This window comes from Cynocephalus volans, chromosome 2 (assembly GCF_027409185.1).
Source record: "Cynocephalus volans isolate mCynVol1 chromosome 2, mCynVol1.pri, whole genome shotgun sequence".
In the NCBI taxonomy this organism is placed as follows: domain Eukaryota; kingdom Metazoa; phylum Chordata; class Mammalia; order Dermoptera; family Cynocephalidae; genus Cynocephalus; species Cynocephalus volans.
The window spans coordinates 155,978,606-155,999,013 of NC_084461.1; the positions used below are offsets into that span (position 1 = coordinate 155,978,606).

General features: G+C 39.1%; 1 protein-coding gene across 3 annotated transcripts in view; it reads left to right on the forward strand.

The window, feature by feature from the left end:
- SFXN1 (sideroflexin 1) overlaps positions 1 to 14,312 on the forward strand; it is a 38,662-nt gene extending 24,350 nt beyond the window's left edge. For 2 of the 3 annotated variants that reach the window (XM_063085689.1, XM_063085690.1), the window contains exons 8-12: positions 1,146 to 1,195; positions 6,712 to 6,784; positions 7,706 to 7,755; positions 8,143 to 8,190; positions 12,169 to 12,261. In XM_063085689.1, the coding sequence (XP_062941759.1) occupies positions 1,146 to 1,195; positions 6,712 to 6,784; positions 7,706 to 7,755; positions 8,143 to 8,190; positions 12,169 to 12,198 (251 nt within the window). In that variant the 3' untranslated portion in view covers positions 12,199 to 12,261. Of the gene's footprint in view, positions 1 to 1,145; positions 1,196 to 6,711; positions 6,785 to 7,705; positions 7,756 to 8,142; positions 8,191 to 12,168 lie in introns of all 3 variants that reach the window. The other variant, XM_063085691.1, reaches the window with a different exon arrangement.
- The last annotated feature ends 6,096 nt before the right edge of the window (positions 14,313 to 20,408 follow it).

A 20,408-nucleotide genomic window follows, 5' to 3' on the forward strand; every position in this document is an offset into this window, starting at 1 on the left:
GCTGTTAAAACAGAGCTCTCAAATGAAGCATGCTTAGTCAGCTGCTGTCAAGTTTTCCCTCTGATGTTTTCTGCTGTTTTTTAATTCCTTTTGTCACTGTGAATGCCCATGAGCAGGCAAGTAGGAGTAGCAACAAAAGTTGAAGAAAAGAGCATAAAGGAAAACTTGAATGAACATTTTATTCACACTCCAGCTATTTGGGGAAAGACCACCATTGTCTGATTTAACAAAGAAACACCTCAGTGCCCTTGTGGGACGCCAGTGTGTTCTGTAGGACTGGTAAGGAAACCACAGTCCTGCGATGCAGGCAGAGTCCCCTGAGCCCAGGACCAGCAACATAGGAGGAGACTCTGGAGCCCACCCCGATATGCCCACTGATCCTTGATTTCCAGATTTGCTGACATCAAGGTTGAAACTCCATCTTCTACTCTGGGTTTGCTTTTGGTTTCAGTCTTCCCCACTCTGAAATGCCTTTTTCCTTGTGGAGTTCAGCTTGCCCAACAAATCTGTTTCCAGTGAATTGCTTATTTTAAGCACTATGTAGTTCCCAGAGAAGAAACACAATCTTTCTATCCCAGTGAAATTTATAAAGGTAATTGACATATTGATGTAGCTGATATGGCTGTTTAGTCGACGTTTTACATGCATTATGGCATCTAATCAGCACAGCCAGTTTAATACAATTTTCCCCATTTTATAGATGAGGAAAGTGGATTAAATGAAAACTTAGGCTCAGAGAAGTTAGGTATCTTTTCCAGGATCACCAGTTAGCAAGTGGTCTAGCCCATACTAAAGCGATTTCTGCCTGACTCAAGACAGAATTCTTCACACTGTCCTCTATGCGTGATGGACGGACGTACAAGAAAAGTCATATTTGTATCACTAATATGGGAGTGAAAAGTTCCTGATGTTTGTACTGTTACCTGTTTAAAGTTAAATGGAGAGTTGTCTTCAAGATTATAAAACTGTCTTGCTGGCAGATGATATTACATAATTTTTCAAAAATCTAGAGATTTTTCAATTTAAAAATTCTAAATTTAATAATTTAAAGAATTGACATAAGCCTTTTGTCAAATTGTTGGAAAAAATGTGAGCTGAAAATAGACGTTAAATAAAGATTTAAGTGGATCTATTTTTACCTCCAGCCATCCCTCCATTTATCATGAATACTTTGGAAAAGAAAGCCTTTTTGAAGGTAAGCCCCAGTTTTATCTGTCCTTTTCTCAATCCTTTTCATTGCTTTCCAGACCTCAAACTATACAGAATATTTCCTACATAAATAATGAGTAAAGAATTTGAAGGTTAGTTTTTCTTCGGCACTTAGATAAATAAAAAGATGTTTCCAGGAACATTTTATTTCTAATATCAGATATTTGAAAAAGCTTTTGTAAATGAAGACTGTTGCTATTGAGAAGTTATAACTTGTTTATACTGCTAGTCATCTATTAGATGCCTAGGTAGGTAAGAATGAAGAGATGGTGTGAATTTAGAATGATATGTTTTATAAGTCACTATCCATAATATCAGAAATGAAAAAATAAAATAATGTGGAGTACTAGCTTCGTGGAACATCGAATTTAGAGCCCTGGTGTGTTTTTCTTTGGTGATCATATCTAATAATGTATTAATCTATCAGCTGCCTCCCCATAAGGTCTGAAAGTATTACAGGATGAAACTGTAACCAAGAAATCTTAGTGCACTTTATGCATTCTCTATAGATTGTTTTTTGTAGGTTCCATGATTTAGTACATTATTTATTCTTATAACAGGTAGGATACAGTGGGACAGGGTGACTCATTTGTCTCCTGCTGTGTTTGGAAACTGACATGGTTAGATCTGCCAGGAGAAATGGCTTGGGTTCCTCTATGCAGAAGCAGGTGTGTTGTGGTGCAGATGGCAGCTCCCTTGGGGTGAATTGTTTAGGGTCTTAGAAACAGAACTATAGCATCAAGGGGACACTATCAAGCTTTGTCAGCACCACGGTCTCCCAAGTGAGCTAACCAGCCATCCCTATATAGGTATCCGAACCTGTGGCCTTGGTGTTTTCAGCACCACACTCTCCCAAGTGAGCCACGGGCCGGCCCCTACACTATCAAGCTTTGAAAAAAGGCCATCGTTTACAGACCAAACACTTCTTGAATGAGGTCAGTGATTAGTAAAATTCTAAATACCCTATAGGTATGTTCATAGACCTGTATACTCCCTGTGGGCACCCGTAGGAAAACTAAGGCCAACCCTAACTGACCACTTCGTAAACACTACAATTACATTCTTAGAAAAATAAGCTGAAATAATATGCTAAGAAGAAACAGTTAATATTGAGCACCTCATTTGATGGACACACCCAGTTGTTGTGTGTCGATGCATGAACCCCATGAGATTTCTATGTGGACAGAAGGTTTGGAAATTGTCATCTTACCATTTTAGTTTGTGTGACATAAAAGTGACAGCTTTTGCACGAGAGGAATAGTAAATGTGGATCATTCAGCCAATAGTAGAACAAGGTCATGGTCATGATGAATTTGCAGGAGACTATGAAAGCAGTTTGGAGGCCACCTTCAGTGCAACATCTCCACCATTCAAGCTTTTTCTGTTCCTTTCTCTCAGCCTCTCACATGCCACCCAACACTCAAAGTAGCAGAAGGATCTTAGTGGTGTGGCTCTGTAGTAAAGTCTCAGAATCTTGTCACTTGCTGCTGCCAGAGGAACATTTTTCAGTGGAGTCCAGCTCCTGCCTGTGGACACTGGGCACACTCTGGTTGCTAACAAGTGTCCAGATGATGGTTTGTGATTCCAGAAATTCTATAAGAAAATCTGCATTTCAACCTACATTTATGCTGATAAGTTTGGCCACCAGGGAAACACATGAAATGAAGCCAGTATTTCATTCTTCCAATCCAGTTATGCCTTTGAATTCCTGGGGTCTCAGTGTTGGAACAGTTGCCACAGTTGCTCTAATCTCTCAGTGACAGACACTAGACAGAAGTCATAGTTGGGAATATTGCATAATTTTCTTGCTATGACAGATGGAATTTGCTATCAATATAGCCTGGCATTTTCTGACATGAAGGAACTAGCAAATGATACAGTTAGCCCCATCTCAGCTCACCACCACCACACTGTTCCAGGCTATTATATAATAAGGTGAATAAATGTCATGTTTTTCTCGCCCTCATCTTAATTTGTATTTTTTAGCTTTGCTTGATAGTGTACCCTTCAATAACAGTATGGAAGTGTGCCAGCTTGTTTATTCTTCCCACAGAAGCCCTCTGCCTTCCCTGCCCCCAAACTGAAGGGGCCAATGGTTTGGGGACCCTGTGGCAAGGTCAGGAGAGATGGTCAGAGTAGCTCACGGGTCAGTCCAAGCACCTCCCTAGCTGCAGGGGTCTGGTTGTAGCTGTACTCCTTGAGACCTCAATGGAAGATGTTGCTTTGAAAAGTAATGGCTGAACACTGTTGAGGTACCCATATGCACCCACCACTCCCAAGTTCAGAGTTGCCGTTACACTTAAATATAGCATTTTACCCACATAGAGAGGACCATAGGACTTAATTGACTGTATAGATTGCTAAAACACACTGAGGCAGCTTATATTAATATCCATACTCTCTCATGTTCAAGGCACTTTCTCATACTGTTTCCAAAGGGAGGCTTCCCCATGCCCCTTTTACAAAGGCTTGAGAAATCATTTCCTCAGCAGCTCATAATGCCCATGTGAGTGATGTCTGCCTCAGTTGGCCCTCCCCTTGTTCACATGGCTGCCATGGCCAGGTGTGCCTCCTCTGCAAGGGTATACTTATCTGGGCTTTACCTCGGCTGTGACTGAACTCCTCTGCAATCGTGAAACCAATTGAACATTCTTGGTATTTTTAAGTGTGGACGCTTGGGAAGCATTTGGCGTGACTCATCTTCCCCCCACGCCTTATCTTTTCCCAAGTGCAGTGCTGGAAAAAGGCATCGGCTGTGGGCAGGTGACTCACAGAAATTTTTGCAGCAAACTGAAAAGTTCACTGCCTAAAATCTGGTGCTTCCATGAACAGTTTTCTTGAAGAATAGTTCCTGTTTTCTCTTTCAACTTAGGTCATTCTAACTGGCACTTTGAGAATAAAATTGATATGATTTGGGTCCTGTAGCCATTCTCACTCCTTAAGTTCCAATTCTCTTATATTCCCTTTCATAAAAGTGGGCTTCTGTGTCTACTCAGTAGATTTTCAGGATCGCCTGCTAAATGGATGTGAATGTAGCATTTATTTGTTCATTCATGTATACAGCTGTGAAGCCGCCGCCACGACCAAAACAATAAATATATTCATCACCTCAAATGTTTTCCTTGTTCCTTGTGTCCCTTTGCAGTTCCTCCCTCTTCCCTAAACCCTGCACCCCGTGACCTGGCAACCTCTGATCTACTTTCTGTCACTGTATATTAGTTAACATTTTATAGGATTTTACATACAGTATCTGCTCTTTTGTGTAATTACTTTGAGAGTCATTCATGCTGTTGTGTGTATCAATAGTTTGTTACTTTTTCTTGTTGAGGGAAGTGTTCCGTTGTGTGGCTCCACCACAATGTGTTTATCCATTCTGTTGATAAACATTTGGATTGTTTCTAGTTTGGGGCTATTACAAGTAAAACTGCTATGAACATTTGTCTTTTATGGACATGTGCTTTGATTTCTCTTAGGTAAATACCTAGGAATGAAATGACTGACTCACATGGTAGCATATGTTTAACTTTGTAAAAACCTGCCAAACCATTTTCCAAAGTGACTGCACCATTTCACATTCCCACCAGGAGGGCGTAATGGTTCCAGTTCCTTCGTATCCTCACCAACACTTGTTCTAGTCAGTGTTTTTAATGTTAGCCATTCTGATATGTGCATAGTGGTAGGTCCTGTGGTTTTAATTTAAATTTCCCCAATGACTAAAGACACTGAGCATCTTTTCATATGCTTATTTGATATCTGTGTATATTTTGTGAAGTATCTGTTCAAACTCTTTGCCCACTTTTTTACTCGGTTGTTTTATTGAATAAATGTTGAGGATTCCTTATATATTCTAGATAAAAGTCCTTTATCAGATACGTACTTTGCAAAAATTTTCTCCCAGTCTGTTTCTTCTTCTGAAGAACAGAATTTAAGCATTTTGAAGTCTGAATTTTCAATTTTACTTTTATGGACTATACTTTTGTTGTTGTGTCTAAACCCAGTGTTCTATTATATTTTCTTCTAGAAGTTTTATAGTTGTAGACTTTTACATTTTGATTCCATGAACCATTGAGAGTTAATTTTTGTACATGGTACAGTCAATTCCCTACATATTGTCTACATTCCAGCCAACCTAACCATCTACAAATCTCCCAACAAGTCATGCTCTGTGTCCTTGCTGAGTTTTAGTAGAACACATGGCCAGTCGCTGGCCAGTGCTCCTCAAGTCTCCGCCCACCTGCACCAGTTGGGTAAGGTGCCTGTGCCCCACACTCTGACCCCATGTATTGTAAGCATTTGTCCTGTGCCTGTTTCCCCCATCAAAGCTCATGTCCTATTCCTGTGACTCTAGTGCCTACCACATTGCTTGGCATACAACAACAGATGTTTACCAAAGAGCTGCTGAATAAAGATATGAATGAACAAACAAATGAATTTCCAAGTAATTACACAACATAGCAGATACTGTATATAAAATCCTATAAGATATAAACTAATAAGTAGTCAGAGAAAGTAGATCAGAGATTGCCAGGAAACGGGGTGCAGGGTTTAGAAAAGAGGAAGAATAGCAAAGGTACACAAAGAACAAGGAAAACATTTAAGGTGATGAATATATTTATTATTTTGATTGTGGCAATGGCTTCACAGCTGTATACATATGTTGAAACTTATATTGTACACATTAAATACGTGCAGTTGATCATATGTAAATAAAACTTTTGGAAAAAAGATTATTGGGAGGAAAAATTTAAAGTCATATTAACTTTTTGAGCTTTTTACTTCATTGAATACATATATCTTTTAAAGTTATGAGTACTGTTTTTAATTCATTTGAACTTTTTATTTAAAATATCCTCTGTTTGCAAGGTTCTGTTAGGTAAGACAAGTCCCCACCTTGAAGAATTCTGTATCTAGTGAAAGACCAAACATCCTCAGCTCATTAATTTAGTCTCAGACTAAGTTCCATTTGAGAAGTAAGCATGAATTAGGCACAGTGGGGTGCAGAGGAGTAGGGGAAAGGGATGACATCCATGCTCGGTTTTGCAGGATAAGCCAGAATCCTCCAAGATTATGGTCATTACAAGGAGCCTTTTCATCAAACCCTCTGCATGAGCCACAGTCAGCATTTAGTCTGCACATATCCATCTCTGAGATGACATGCAGCTCTTCCCTTTTGGATAACAGGTTAGCCCAGTTAGCTGCAGACAAGAGTCCACTTGAAATGAGGAGGCTGCTCTCACAGGCTCAAGTTCATCCATCCACAGGATCTCATTCAATACTTAGCTTGCCTTCCCATCACCAAGTGTGTGCCAGCCTCGATGTCACATGTCCAGGAGGTACTAGGACGAGTATTTGCCATCTCTTTATGGAAAATCCCTCATCATCAAACAGAGCCAGTTGCCCAAGATACAGTACTTTCCTTTTCTTTCTGTCTTTTGAGGGGTGGTGCCCCTCTGTCGCCTCTGTGGATCATTCTCCTGATGACGTTTCTCCCTTCCTCTCTAGTTCATACCTTTCTCCCCTTACATTGACCTTCCTGATGTACCCTTTCACCAGAGAAGTCTCCTCGGGGACCAGGGTATGCCTCTCATGCACATTATTTTGTAGCAGCTTGTGTTGACTCTTAACTAAGTTGGCTGATTTCATTACAACCAGTTCACAACTTTGTTGCAGTTCTTTCTGTAGCCCTACTTATGTAACCATACCGCTCATCGCTCTTCATACTGTGTATTTTGGTACCACTCCTTTTTTAAAACTAAAAAGCTAACAGCATTTATTCTCCAAAAGACCAACCAACTGGTTTGCTTCCATTAAAAAAATATATATATAATATATATGTAGCAAAAATGTTTTATGCTAGAAATCGTTTTAACCATACTGACAGTGACTAAAACTAAGAGAGATAAGGTGCAAGGGAGCATGGGGATGGTAAGTGCTTGTTGGGTTTCTGCTATGTTCTGGGCACTGTGCTGGGTGCTTTATGAATGTTATCTGGCATATCTTCACCCAAACACTTTTAGCAAGCTGTTACAATGCTCATTTAGGATCATAACAAGGAAAACAAAGCTTGGAGAGGTTATGCTCTGCCTGCCCTTTCTCACAGTGAGGAACTAACTGGTAGAGCAGAGATGTAAGTGCAGGTTCACTTGTCTTCAAACCTTGGTGCCAGACTGTACTGCCTCCCCACCTAGGAGATACATCATAATCAAATGGTAGCTATTTTTCCACCTCCTGTATATAGCCAAGCAGTACTCAGATTATATGTGCAAGGGAAAAAAAATAGAAGCCACTTGATTTTTGCATGTGTTCATTTACAGATCAAAGAGGGCTGCAGGAAGTCAGGACTAACACGCTTGTTGCAGCATTACCCAAAATTTTACTAACCACAGTCCACCTGGAACTTGTAATGTGGAGAGGTTCCTTCCAGTTAATCAGCAGAAGAAATTGTCTCTGAGTGCCTGTATAAAAAATATTCAAAATCATTTATTTCTCAACACAGAGGTTTCCGTGGATGAGCGCGCCTATTCAAGTTGGATTAGTTGGCTTCTGGTGAGTACAAATTACTTTTGTATAATTAATTTCTTTGTTTAAAGATAAATACCATATGAAAGATGAGGGAAAGGATGGGTAATATGGGACACAGGTTTTGAAAATAAGACCATTCCAAAACATCTGGAACTTATTGTCCCAATAATTAGATAGAAGTAAACTGTCTTTAAAGGAGCCAACCAACATGTGGGACTCCTGTTCTCTCTTTGATTTTTTTTTTTTTTTTTCATTATTTTAGCAATCCTAGGCAATAGAATTTACACAACCAGGACATATTTTTGTGAGGCTGTAAAGAAAATGGTTTATTATAAAAGTAAAATAGAAAAAGAACCTGGAAAGTCGACTATTTCAAAATTCACTGATTTGTCTTTTTTTTTTTTTTTAAAGTTTGGTGTTTGCTACGCCCCTGTGTTGTGCTCTCTTTCCTCAGAAAAGGTACGTATGTGTTATTCTTCAGAATGATCATGAGTTTTAATTCTAAAATCATTTGGAGACACAGGTGCTGTTCTTTCATTTCATTGGTAGGGAAGGTGAAACTCAAAAAGATAATGAAGCTGAGGTCTTTCAAAGGAAGAGAGGCAGAGATCAAACCCACTTCTGTCTAATTTCAAAACTCTTTACCCAGCTCTTTTTACCCTCTTCTGTTAAATTTGAAAATGCTTTATTCTTTTGTAAAAGTCAGGTTAACTCTGGTGTGAATTTGCTTTTATAAAAATTTAAATATGGTTTATTATCATTCAATCCATTGGCAAATGCATCTATAATACTGTATTAGAATTTAAGTTCCACTCCCAGGGACAGCAATTATATACACTTAGCGTAGGTAGTTAGTATGTTTGTTTCCCTTCCTCCTACTTAATTTTTTGCCTTAAAAGCTTTATTGTGCATGTCTTTCATTACAAAGGCCCTTGAATCCTTCGAAGTAAGAACTGGACTGACTAGCATTAAGTCAGCACTGTCTAAAAATCTAGGTTTCCAGCCTCCTCTGAATTTAACACCAGAGCACAAAGAAGCAGCATTTTGTTTTTTTGGTTTTAGAGTTACAGGCCGCTTGCCTGTGTAATATCCTTTCCTAAATTCATGGGCTTTCTGGTCCAAAACATATGGTCTTTCATGCCCTCACCTTTCTAAGTAGGTTTCAGATGAGGTGTTCTATTCTAGAATTATATCAGGTCCCTTGACCTGGTAGAGAACTCTACCTTTTGTCTGCTCTTTCACTCTGTCTTTGACCCCACTGTTCTTGATTAGAGATCCAAAGCTCATAACCTTGGTACCTACAGAAGAGCCCCCTTTGAAAGGGCAAGACCTTCAGAACCTGGTCTAGAAGCCCAAAACTGATGAATTTCCTCATCCCTAAAGTAGAGTGATCATACCTATTTAATTGTACAAACCGCAGAACCTCAGGGCTTAACCTAAGAATAGTTCATTTCTCTCATATATAGCACATGAGTACCATGTTCAGCAGCTGACCTTGCCCTCCGTGATTTAGACATAGTGTGTGTAAAATGCTGAGGAGAGGCCTGATACCAGGTAAACGCTTAGAAATACAGCTGCTATCGAGATGAAAAGGATTTCGATTTGAGAACCCATAAAGAAGCTTCCTACTTCAGCCTTGATTTAGAGTGCTATGAGGAAAGCAATACATTCTTTCTAACATTTGTTTTTATGGGTCATTTAAACTGTAGGTATAGAAATTAAAAGTTTTTTGTAACTACTAGCGTCATGAGGCCAAAGCCTCAGAGAGTACATGATTTTACATTTGGGAAACCAATGCTCTTTTTCTTACTCTATTTAAAAATAAAGCTTATTGGTCTGTTTTTTTGTTTATGTGTTTGTTTTCTTGTCTTGTGCTCCTCAGTTACATAGAGTGGGATAAATCATAACTCCTTGGTTCATTACTCCACGCGTGGCCCTGTTTTATTTGTTTTTATTTTATTTATTTTAATGATATAATGAATATCCATGTATCCCCTGTCCGACCTATGAATAACAATATTACCAGTAAATTACATCTTATGGACTCCATCCAGCCCATCTCTCTGCTTCCCCTGGTGATTTAACCACTATGCTGAATTTCATGCTCTTGCATTTTATATGTATACATTTATACACACACATACACACATATGTATACACTCATATATATGTATATGATGATACTTCAAAAAGTTCATGGGAAGATTTGTATTATCTTTTAATTCTATTTTTTCACAAACTTTTCAAAGTACCTTCGTATATATACACCTTTTGTTTTTCTTCTTTTGGAACTTTTTAGACAAGGGTGTCATACTGTCTAGCCTTCTAATATTTGTTCTTTTTATTCAACGTCATATAACTAAGGTTCATCTACATCATTGCATGTAGTTGTAGTTCAGTCATTGATGACTACTATAAAATAGTTCATTGTATGAACATGCCACAATTATCCATTTCCCTGTGTGAATGAGAGAGAACAGAAACATTCCTTATTAAAATTTGTAGGAAGCAGCCAATATGTTTTTGAGAGAAATTTATAGCTTTAAATGTTTATATTAGAAGAATGACTGAAAATCAATGCATTAAAAGTCCAACTTAAAAAAAAAGAACAAAAGAATAAACTCCAGAAAAAGAAGATAAGATCAAAATAAATAAATAACAAAGAAAGAATAGAGAATCAACAAAGTCAGAAGTTAGTTCTTTGAAGATAATAACAAAATAGACAATCGTCTGGTGAGATCAATCAAAGCAGAAAGAGAAAGGCACAAAAATGTTATGAATGAAAAAGAGGCACAACTATAAATTAAGCAGCGATTCAAAAGATAGTAAGCGCATATTATCAACATTATTATACCAGTGGATTTGAAAACAGGCAAAGTAGAGAAATTCCTAGAAAAATACTAGCAAAACTGAAAAATTAAAAAGGCTGAATAGATAGACTTAAAGCCGTTAAGGAAGCTGAAGCAACATTTAAACTTCTTACAAAGAAAACACAAGAACCAGATGGTTTTACAGGTTAGTTTTGCCTGTCAAGAAACAGATTATTCCCATTTTAAACAAACTCTCCTAGAAGATTTAAAAAAAAAAAAAAAAAACCTCCCCATCACCCAATTAGATCTGAATAACTTTAATTTCAAAATGAGACTTGGCCTTTAAAATATATTAATAGTGATTATTGATACTTATAGATCAATGGAAAAGTAGAAGGACCAAGAGGCAATATTGCCCACTGGTTAGGAGCATGGCTTTTGAATCAAGAAAGATCTGACTTCAAATCTCAGTTGTCCCTCAGGTTTCCTTATCTGTAAAATTATGAGAATACCTGACTCATGATTTTTATAAGGATTAAAATGCATAATGTCTGGTCCAAGAAATGATCAATAAGTCATAGCCATTATCATTATGATCATTGGTGTCATCATCATCATTTTAAAATGACTCAAATCCCACACATGGGGAATAGCCACTGTGGGTTTTTTCCCTAGTCTTTTTCTATATTCATAATTTTATTTGTTTTGCATATTCTTATACAAACTTATATCCTGACTTTTACCTCACATTTTACCATATCCCAACTATATCAAATGCCAAATATATTTAAAAGACTAATTACATATCAAAATGCTTCAAAATATTAACAACTATTCTGGTAGTAAGCATTCTGGACAATTGTTTAAATACTTGTATTTAATGAATATGCATTTATAAGAAAAAATAAGTTTTAATACATATATTTACTCCTATAACACACTCAAATACATTTTTTAGGGCTGGCTGGTTAGCATAGTTGGTTAGAATGCAACCTTACAACACCAAGGTAATGGGTTCTTATCCTAGCCAGCTACAAAAAAAAAAAAAAAAAATGCATTTTATAAATGCATAACGCAAAGATTAACAGTGGTTACTCTTAGTAGTGGGACAATGAGTGGGTTTTTTTGTTGTACATTTAGTATTTTCTAAAAGTTTTATAATAAGCATGCATTATTATATAATAAACAAAAGCACATTAGTATAAGCAAATTTTTAATGTTATTCATTCCACTAAGTGCATGTATCTTTTTTAATCAATGGTGAACATTTATATTGTTTTCCTTGGAAAGTGCATTTCCCCAGTTTTCCTGACAGCAGCAGGGTCTGAGAATGTTATCAACATACACTCTTGCCAGCAATGAGCGATTTTCAGCTTTTAATAATTTGAGAGGTAAAAAGGGTTGGGTGTTGGGTTCTTAAGTTTTATTTCTTTCATTATTAGTGACAATTAATTTTCTAAAAGGAACAGGGTACTCATTTTCCAGCCATACGAGGCATATCTCAAACAGGACTCTGTTTTACTGCCTGTTATGGGGTCTCCACACCTGCATCCTCTTCCTGTTCTTTCTAGGTTCTGGTTGCTACCTCTGCCCATGTAATAACCTTGTCATTTCTCCCTTTTCCCAGCTCCATGTCTGTGACAAGCTTGGAGGCTGAGTTGCAAGCCAAGATCCGAGAGACCCATCCTGAGTTACAGCGTGCATACTTTAATAAGGGATTGTAAAGAAGGAAAAAAAAACCTCTATAGATAATCCTGCCAACTGCAAACCTGGTGTAGCCATGCTGGTGAGGAAAATCATGATGTTCTACCTGGGTCCTCCCAGTTACAAAAATCTTTTAAAGATCCACATTAGCCTTTTAGAATAAAGCTGCTACTTATAGTGCAGCACCTGGTATGGGCCAGGTGCCTGAAACCTGTTGGCTCCCTTACATTTGAATCATGTTATGATTTATAGGAATAACCCTTCCTGTAGCTTTTGTAGTCGTTGTTTTTCAAAGACAATATCCCAGCTTTCACCCAGGGTTTTAAAAAGTACTGCTAGGCATATGGTAGGTGCTTAGTATATGTTCAGAAAATAATTATTGATTATCAATCAGTGAAAATGTAATCTGTTTAAAATATTGAATTTTCATTCAATGAAATGTTTCAAATCACTCTTGTTTAAAATTGAAGAGGTCTCAGCAGTGAATTGGGAAAACACAAAAGTTCTGAGGCTAAACTGTGAAAACTTACTTTTAAATATATTAAGGGCAGTTTGCTTTTGTTTGGGCAGTGGGCAGACCCAACGTAGATGATGAAGTTTTTGGATTTGTAGGGCAAAAGCTCCTTCATACACCCTCTGAAAGCTACAGTCATAGGCCCATGCAACACACCTTCTCTGCTGTCAACAATTACATGCATTCATATTGTTGGTGGATTTTCACGGTTGACTTTAAAGTTTATTTTTTTACATTCTTATGAAGATGTTAATCTTACCTTGCAGTTATTGACTTTATATTCAATCATTTACATCGAATAATCAAATAATTGAAAAGTACAAATGTCAAATCTTGGAAGTATATTCAATACCAGTGTTGTAAGACTGGGTTGAATTTGGTTAGCCAGATTTTTCAAGAAGTGAAACCACATTTCCAGCTACCTACATGTATTTTCTTGTCATCCATATAGATCTCTTTGGCTTTCAGAAAGATACAGAAATAATACGTGTATGAATCAGTTACAGTGAATTTTACTTGAATGTCATATATTACATTCCACCCTGTTTGAAAACAATGAACCACTGTTTACATCATTTGTAGTAATTTCACATATAATACATTTAATATAATGGAGATTATGTTTCAAGTCTATAAACGTCCAACATCATACACAAGGCAGTTGTTTCACTGAGTGCAGATCATTGTAATTGAGACATTTGTAAGTGAAAGAAATATAGAAACTATTTAGTTTGGAGATTTTTTTTCCTGACAATTTGACCAGACTGAGTTTTCTCATAAAGAAAAAATGATGTGCCTTGTGTCTGTGTTTGTCTTTTCTTTGAAAGGATTAATGGATCTGAAGCTTTGGGCCATGAGCCTTCCTCGATGCCACCGGCATCTTCTCATTTAGATTTTCTGCCTTAAACCATTTGAAGCAAAAATGGCTTCCCCATGACATTCTGGCCTTGACAATCTTTGTTGCTGTCAGTGCTTCCCTTTGAAAAGTGGAAAAAACCTGAAATTCAGGGCAGATCTCCATGAAGTGCTTAAAGAGCACTTTTAGTAAGAAGCTAGAATACTTGAGACCTATCTTGCTTGCCCCAGCTAATCTCAGAGTCCTAACCCCCAGGTAATTTGTGGTTCCATTTCAGAATGTGACCCATCAGTGAGAAGGTAATGACTGGCTAGAAGATTGACAAACTAACCAAAATTTTACACACTCCAGGAAGTTATGACCAAAGCATAGTTATAAAAGGGATAATGAACATGAGATGTGTCTTTTTAAACATTGTTTATTGAAGCTTCAGACTCTTAATGCTTTTATATAGAAATATTAACTGTATAATTTAACCATAATTTATAAAGAAGAACAAATGAACCAAGATTGGTTATCCTTGCTAATCTTTTAGAAATACCTTTTCTGGAGGGGAAAAAAAATCGACATGAAGTGCAATAAGCTTGTAAAGGTAAATAGTTATTAATATTTGTATTGACATGATACGATGAGTTATGATTGTGTTTACTGACTGGCAGTTTTTATTTCAGTATTAGCACAGTGTCTTGCCAGTGTTGGAGTCAAATGTGTTATTTCAGTTCAATTGGATGAAATGTTAAATAAACTCAGAATGAAAATAAATTCTCTCTTTTATTTGGATGTGAAAGATAAAGCATTTTGTGTGTTATAGTTGATGGTACCTTTCATTCCAAACTTGATATCTGCAGTACCATCAGTAACTTCTAATGAAAAGATATTTTTGTATTATGCCTTTAGCAAGAAATATATTTCTATTGTGGGCTACCAGTCTTCCACATTCTTGAACCCCATATACATAAAAGCACAGACCCGCAGCCCCTCAACAGTGTGATTCCAGCAACATTAATTATTAGCACAGGGGGACGGGGAGGGAAAGGGTTTCTGCTTTCGATTTTGATGGCTAACACCATTACACGTGCTAGTGAAGTAAATTTGTTTTTATATTGTTTGTCATATTCTAACATGGAACTGGCATTTAAAATAGTTGACAGAGAAAGTCTAAATTAACTAAAGATTGGGGGGTGCCTTATTAACAGACTTAATAAAGAACTGAGCATTTTAACCTCCTTGGTCACGTTCCTGCATCTATTTTGCTACCATAACTCTGTTATCACTCAAATTATTTAGATATGTTTAAGAGCATGGGTCTAGGAGTCAGACAGCTGGGTCCAATCTTGGCTGTACCCACTTATAAAATATATGCCTTTGGGCTACTGACATTCTCTGTGACCTTCAGGAGTTTTGTTTGTTTGTCTTGATTGTTTGGAGAAAATAATTGAATCTACCTGATAGAATTGTTGTAAAGATTAAGCAAGATAATCCTGGTATAGCAGTTAGCATATGGCCTGGCACACAGTAAACATTTAATGGATGGTTGCCTGTTGTATGTTTGCTCTAGAGACATGGGTCATGCATTCAAAATGCCAGTATATCATTGTTAATAGTAAGATTTCAGAACCGTAGCAACTTCCCCAAAGATAACCCACAACATAACTAAAAATATCCGATTAAAATGGTTACTCCTGAATCCATCCCATAAAAATGTCTAACAATTACAGTTTTTGCCTGAGTGAGACAAAGGTAGGAAGGGTCTCCATTCACAGATTAGACAGCTGGGGCTTCCAGTAGTGACGTGCATGCTCCAGGCTGCTCCTAGACACTTTAACATTGGGAGCCCAGATCTGACACCCAAACCTACAGCCCTGTCCAAAAATGTAGACTACTGGAATACACTAATAAAATTGGCTTCTCCTCTGTGTATTCAGAATTTTACTGAAAGATGAAGAAAAATAAGTTTACATTTGGTGGTGATGATGTGAGTTATCACTTAAATTCTAGATATCCAAAGTGGGGTCCATAGACCAGCAGCATCCATCCTTGTTAAAAATGCAAATTCTTGGGCCCTGCTCCAGACCTGCTGAACCAGAATCTGCAGGATAAGAAGGGCCCTGGTGATCCCTGTACACATCACAGCTTGAGAGGTTCTGCCTACAGCCACATTTCTGTTGTTCCCAGATGTCAGTGAGCTTCATTGGGTCAAGTTGAGTCAACTCATGTTTTTCTGTGAATTTGAGTATTTACCTACCCCTCACCAGACTCCAAGAAAGCATTGGGGGGTCAGTGTTGACATACGTGGGGACGCAGTATCAACAAGCTTAGGAAGGCAAGGGTTTCTGTTTTGTCCATTGCCATATCTCCAACACCTAGAACAATTGGCACCAGCTTATCCACGTGGTCTTGGGTTCAACCTGGGCTCTTTCTGGGAATCTGCAAAGTATCCTCACATCCTATCCTATTTTGGAAAAGAATCTATTCTGTGTCATAGGGCAATCATCACCAGGATGTGAAAAGAACAGGGAATTTAAGATTTTCTGGGAACAGGGCTAGAAAGGAACATTAATCCCTGGAAATCTAGAGAGGAAATGGCTGTGAGCAACCAAATTAGAACCATTGTTCCAGAGCCTGCCCTTTTCTCATGGAGCTGCCTCCAAGCTTCTGGAGCAGAAGGGAGCTGGAAGGGACACACATAGGGGCTTGCTAATCCTCAAGGAGCCCACAATATGCCCATTTCTAAAGAGAAAACATTTGAGGCTCAGAGAATTGGACTGACTTGTCTAGTGTCACATGGTGGCTGAAGCACAATCTCAATCCAAAACTGCCCAACTCCAAAGTTTTCTGCTGTACCTCACAGCTTCTCCATCAATAGTAGTAATTATATCGAGCTTTGATGCAGCATTTTACAATCTTCTAAAGTTTTGTTTATATACATTACTACTTGTAATTCCTCCAAGGGTTCCTCGGAGCCTCATCTCCATTAAGAAGATGGGGAAACAGTCTTGAAGAAGTGAAATAACTTGCCACGAACCTTACGTGGAACATTCAAAAGACCTTGAAAGGTTCTATTCACACACACACACACACGCACGCACGCACACACACACACACACACACACACACGGTTTGTAGAACATGTGGAATTCAAATGAGCACCCAAACAAGGTCAAAGGTAGGTCAGCAAGGTCATTTCCATATTGGGTTCCATAAGACAATAATAGTAGCAACAGGTCTCAAAGTGTGGTCCCTAGACCAGCAGCATCAGCATCACTGAAAACTTAGAAATGCCCTTTCTCAGGCCCATCCCACACTGAATTAGAAACTCTGGAGTGGGGCCCAGGCTCTGAGTGATTCCGATGGACATTCAAGCTTGAGAACCACTGGTTAAGAGGATGAATGCTGGAGCTAGACATCCCATGCTTGAATTCAGCTCACTGCCTCCAGTTGAGGCAGGCTTACCTCTTTAAACCTCAGTTTCTTCATCTGTAAAATGAAGATAAAACTAATTTCGTCATTGGGTTATTGTGAGGATTCAGTGAGTATTAATAAGCAGGCAGGACTTAGCCTGGACCTGGCACAGTTCTCACTAAATACATTTTAGCCAGACTTACGACCTGCGATCCCAGGGCCCAAAAGTTTGACATTTTGTTGGTGATCCTACTGGAAAACACACTGGTGACTGGTGAGAGTGCCTACAATTTCTCTGCAAGAGTTGGCAGTATATATTAAAATTTATAAAAGCACATACCCTCTTTTAAATAATTTCACTCCTAAAACCTAATCCCACAGATGTATACACTCATATTCACAGAAGACCTTGGTTACTCCCACAGGAGTCATAGGAATGTAATATGTTGGGGAGTTAAAGGAAGGGGAGGTTGAGGGTGTTTCCAGAAGATGGTGAGAAATTTCCAGGCAGAAAAAAATAAAGGTACCTGTATACTACTATAGGGTAATATAAGAATAAAGTTTTCCTTTGGGAAGTTTTTTTAGATTCATAATTTGGATTCTTGCAAAATATATAGGTATATAACAGTTGATTGTCACAAATATAAACTAAATTGGGAAGAAAGGCTATTCCTGGATGGTGGGATTGGAAGTGATTTCTAAATTTTCTCCTTTATGCTTTTCTAAAATTTTCTAATTTTCTTCTGCTTCTCAATTCAGGACATATTAAATGTTATTTTTTTAAAACCCTATGTACATTATAATCACAATTTTGTTATAATAAATACATTGATACACATAAAAGACAAATTAGAAGGCTATACTCCAAAATGATTAACAGTTGGTGTCTCTGGGTTTATAGTAGTATTTATTTTCTTTACAGTTTTCTGTTTCTCAGATTTTCTCGACCGCACCTGTGTTCGTCTTATAATCAGAAAACTATCAAGTTCAGGCCCTTGAGCAATGTCATGGCTTGAGGCAGTGCCCACGTCTCCAGTCCTCTCCAAGAGGTGGACAGAGATCCCAGCTCAGGCTTGGACGCTGGCAGTCCTGGGGCCAACTCTCAGCTCCCCCACTCAAAAGCCTTGGGATACTTAGCCAGTTGTGGACCTTGCCCTAGATTCCGGCTGCCCGCTGGAAGTGATGGAAACATCTACCTGATAAGAACTTGTCTGTGTGGTTTCTGCTCTCCAAGCCTGCAGAGAGCCGCAGCGCCGACAGGCGACGCCAGGGCGCAGCATTGCCTGCGAGCTTGCGCGGCTGGAGCTGGGAGCTCTCCGGAGCTGCCGGCAGGTGGCCCAGGGCAACCGGCTGCCGTCTGCCGTCGGAGAACGCGGATGTCTGGGTTTCCCAAGAGAAGTCAGAAACGGAGAAGCAGCAGCTAAGAAAAAGACGGGATCTCTCCAGCTGCGGCAAGCTGGAAAGATGCCCTGGTGTGGCGTCCAAAGGCAGAAATGGGTTCATGCCTTCCATATGCATTTCTTTGGGGAACATTGTACCGGACCCCTGGTTCCAGGTGGGAGAGAGGGCAGGGCAGAACACAGAACAAGGGGGGACCAGACCCTGTCCTTGCCCTCAGTGCCATCAGCGTTGTGACATAGTTCAATGACACCAGGTGCTGCAGGAATGCAGAAGATGGTCCCTAGGTCCTGCTGGGGGAAGGGGCACAAGGAATGCGGGGTGCTTTAGGAGACAGCAGTTCAGCTGACACCAGAAGGGTGAGTGGGACTTCCTCACTGGGAGCAGAAAACAGGCAGGAAGAAAACTAGGGCTTCTAGGCAAAAGGGAGCAACAGCCCATGCAAAAACCTGGAAACAAGAGAAAGTATATGAGTGTAGTATGCAGGAAGATGGCCCCAGGTTGGCAAGTCATGAGGGCCTGCAGTGCCCATCAAAGGAGCATGGATTTCATCCTGGAAGTTGGAGCTCATTCTGAAAGGTTTTGCACAGGGAAGGAGTGGTAGTCAAATCCTAGCTCTGCCACTTACTATTTTTGTGATGTGAAATAAACCAATTCCCCTCGCTGAGCCTCAGTTTTCTCATCTGTAAAATGGGGACAATAAAACCTACCTTACAATCCTGTTGTGAAGATTAAAAGGAGTAAATGGAGAACCCTAAGTCAATGTCCAACACGTGTGACTTTCCTTCCCTTGTCCTTTTATTTTTCTGCATTAACATCCAAATGGGAAAGAAAGACAAGCTGACCATTTCCAGAATGGCTGTAGTGTCAGCTTAACAAAAATTAGTAGTCCAGGGAAATCATCCCAGATGGCTTCCAAGGGCCAGGAAGTCATTTTTATCATGTTTGATTGCAATCAATAACAAGTTCTACCCTTTTATTCCCATTTGAACCAAAATATTCTTTATTCTGATTATAAAGATAACATCAGTGTGAGAACAATTAAAAAAAAAATAGAGACAAAAACACCAACTCTACTAAAATACAAAAGGACCCAACCTTATGATACAAACTCTGAATAATAATTTCAGTCCAGAATGGAGGAGGAGGATTCGAGGAACCCACTTCTGGAGGAGAGCAGTGTCAGGTAAGGAAGGGAGAGAGGACGGATCCAGGAAGGACAGGAACTTAGGAGAACGTTCTCCTCCAACAGGTCTCCTCCCCAGGGGGTGAATCATGTCAAAAAGTCTAGTGATGATGATCTGAAGAGGAGGAAGAGGATGCTGTAACCGAGAGACAAGCTGAGACTGTATTCCGCTTTTCTGGGGAATCTCAGCTTCCCAGTGTTTCTTTATGATGTAAAAGCTTGGCAGTGAAGAAAAAAAGCAAAGAGATTCCAAGCTAAGGACAGCCTCACAATAAAAAGCAGAGGGAGCAAGAGCAAGAAGCAGACAGAAAAGCTGCTGGACTGAGAGTCCATAGCAACTGGGAGTGGAGAGTGGGAAAGATGATTTTGGAGGCAGAGGGCACAGAGAGAGCCAGTAATGGGAAGACACTGCTCTTAAAAGCTGACTGAGCATTAAGAGGCCGTCCCCATTTTGGTGTAAAGAAGGTCTTTCATCCCTCGCTTCACTCCAGAATCACCTGAGGAGTGTTTCACAACTCCTGTTGCTCAGACCCCAACGAATTGCACCTCAATACCTGGGGCTGGCCTGGGAGTCAGTATCTTGAGCTCTTCAGACCATTCTGAGGTGCAGCCAGGGTTGAGCACTGCTATTCTAGAGATAGAATAGTGCTTTGAAATATTTTAATCACTTCAGAGGTGATACAGGGTGTTTTTAATTGCTCTGCAGTGATGTGAATGTCCAGCGCTGAGCTGAGAGCATTGACATGTGTTATCTCATTTAAATCCACTCAACCACCTATGAGCCCAATTTACAGATAATGATGGCTA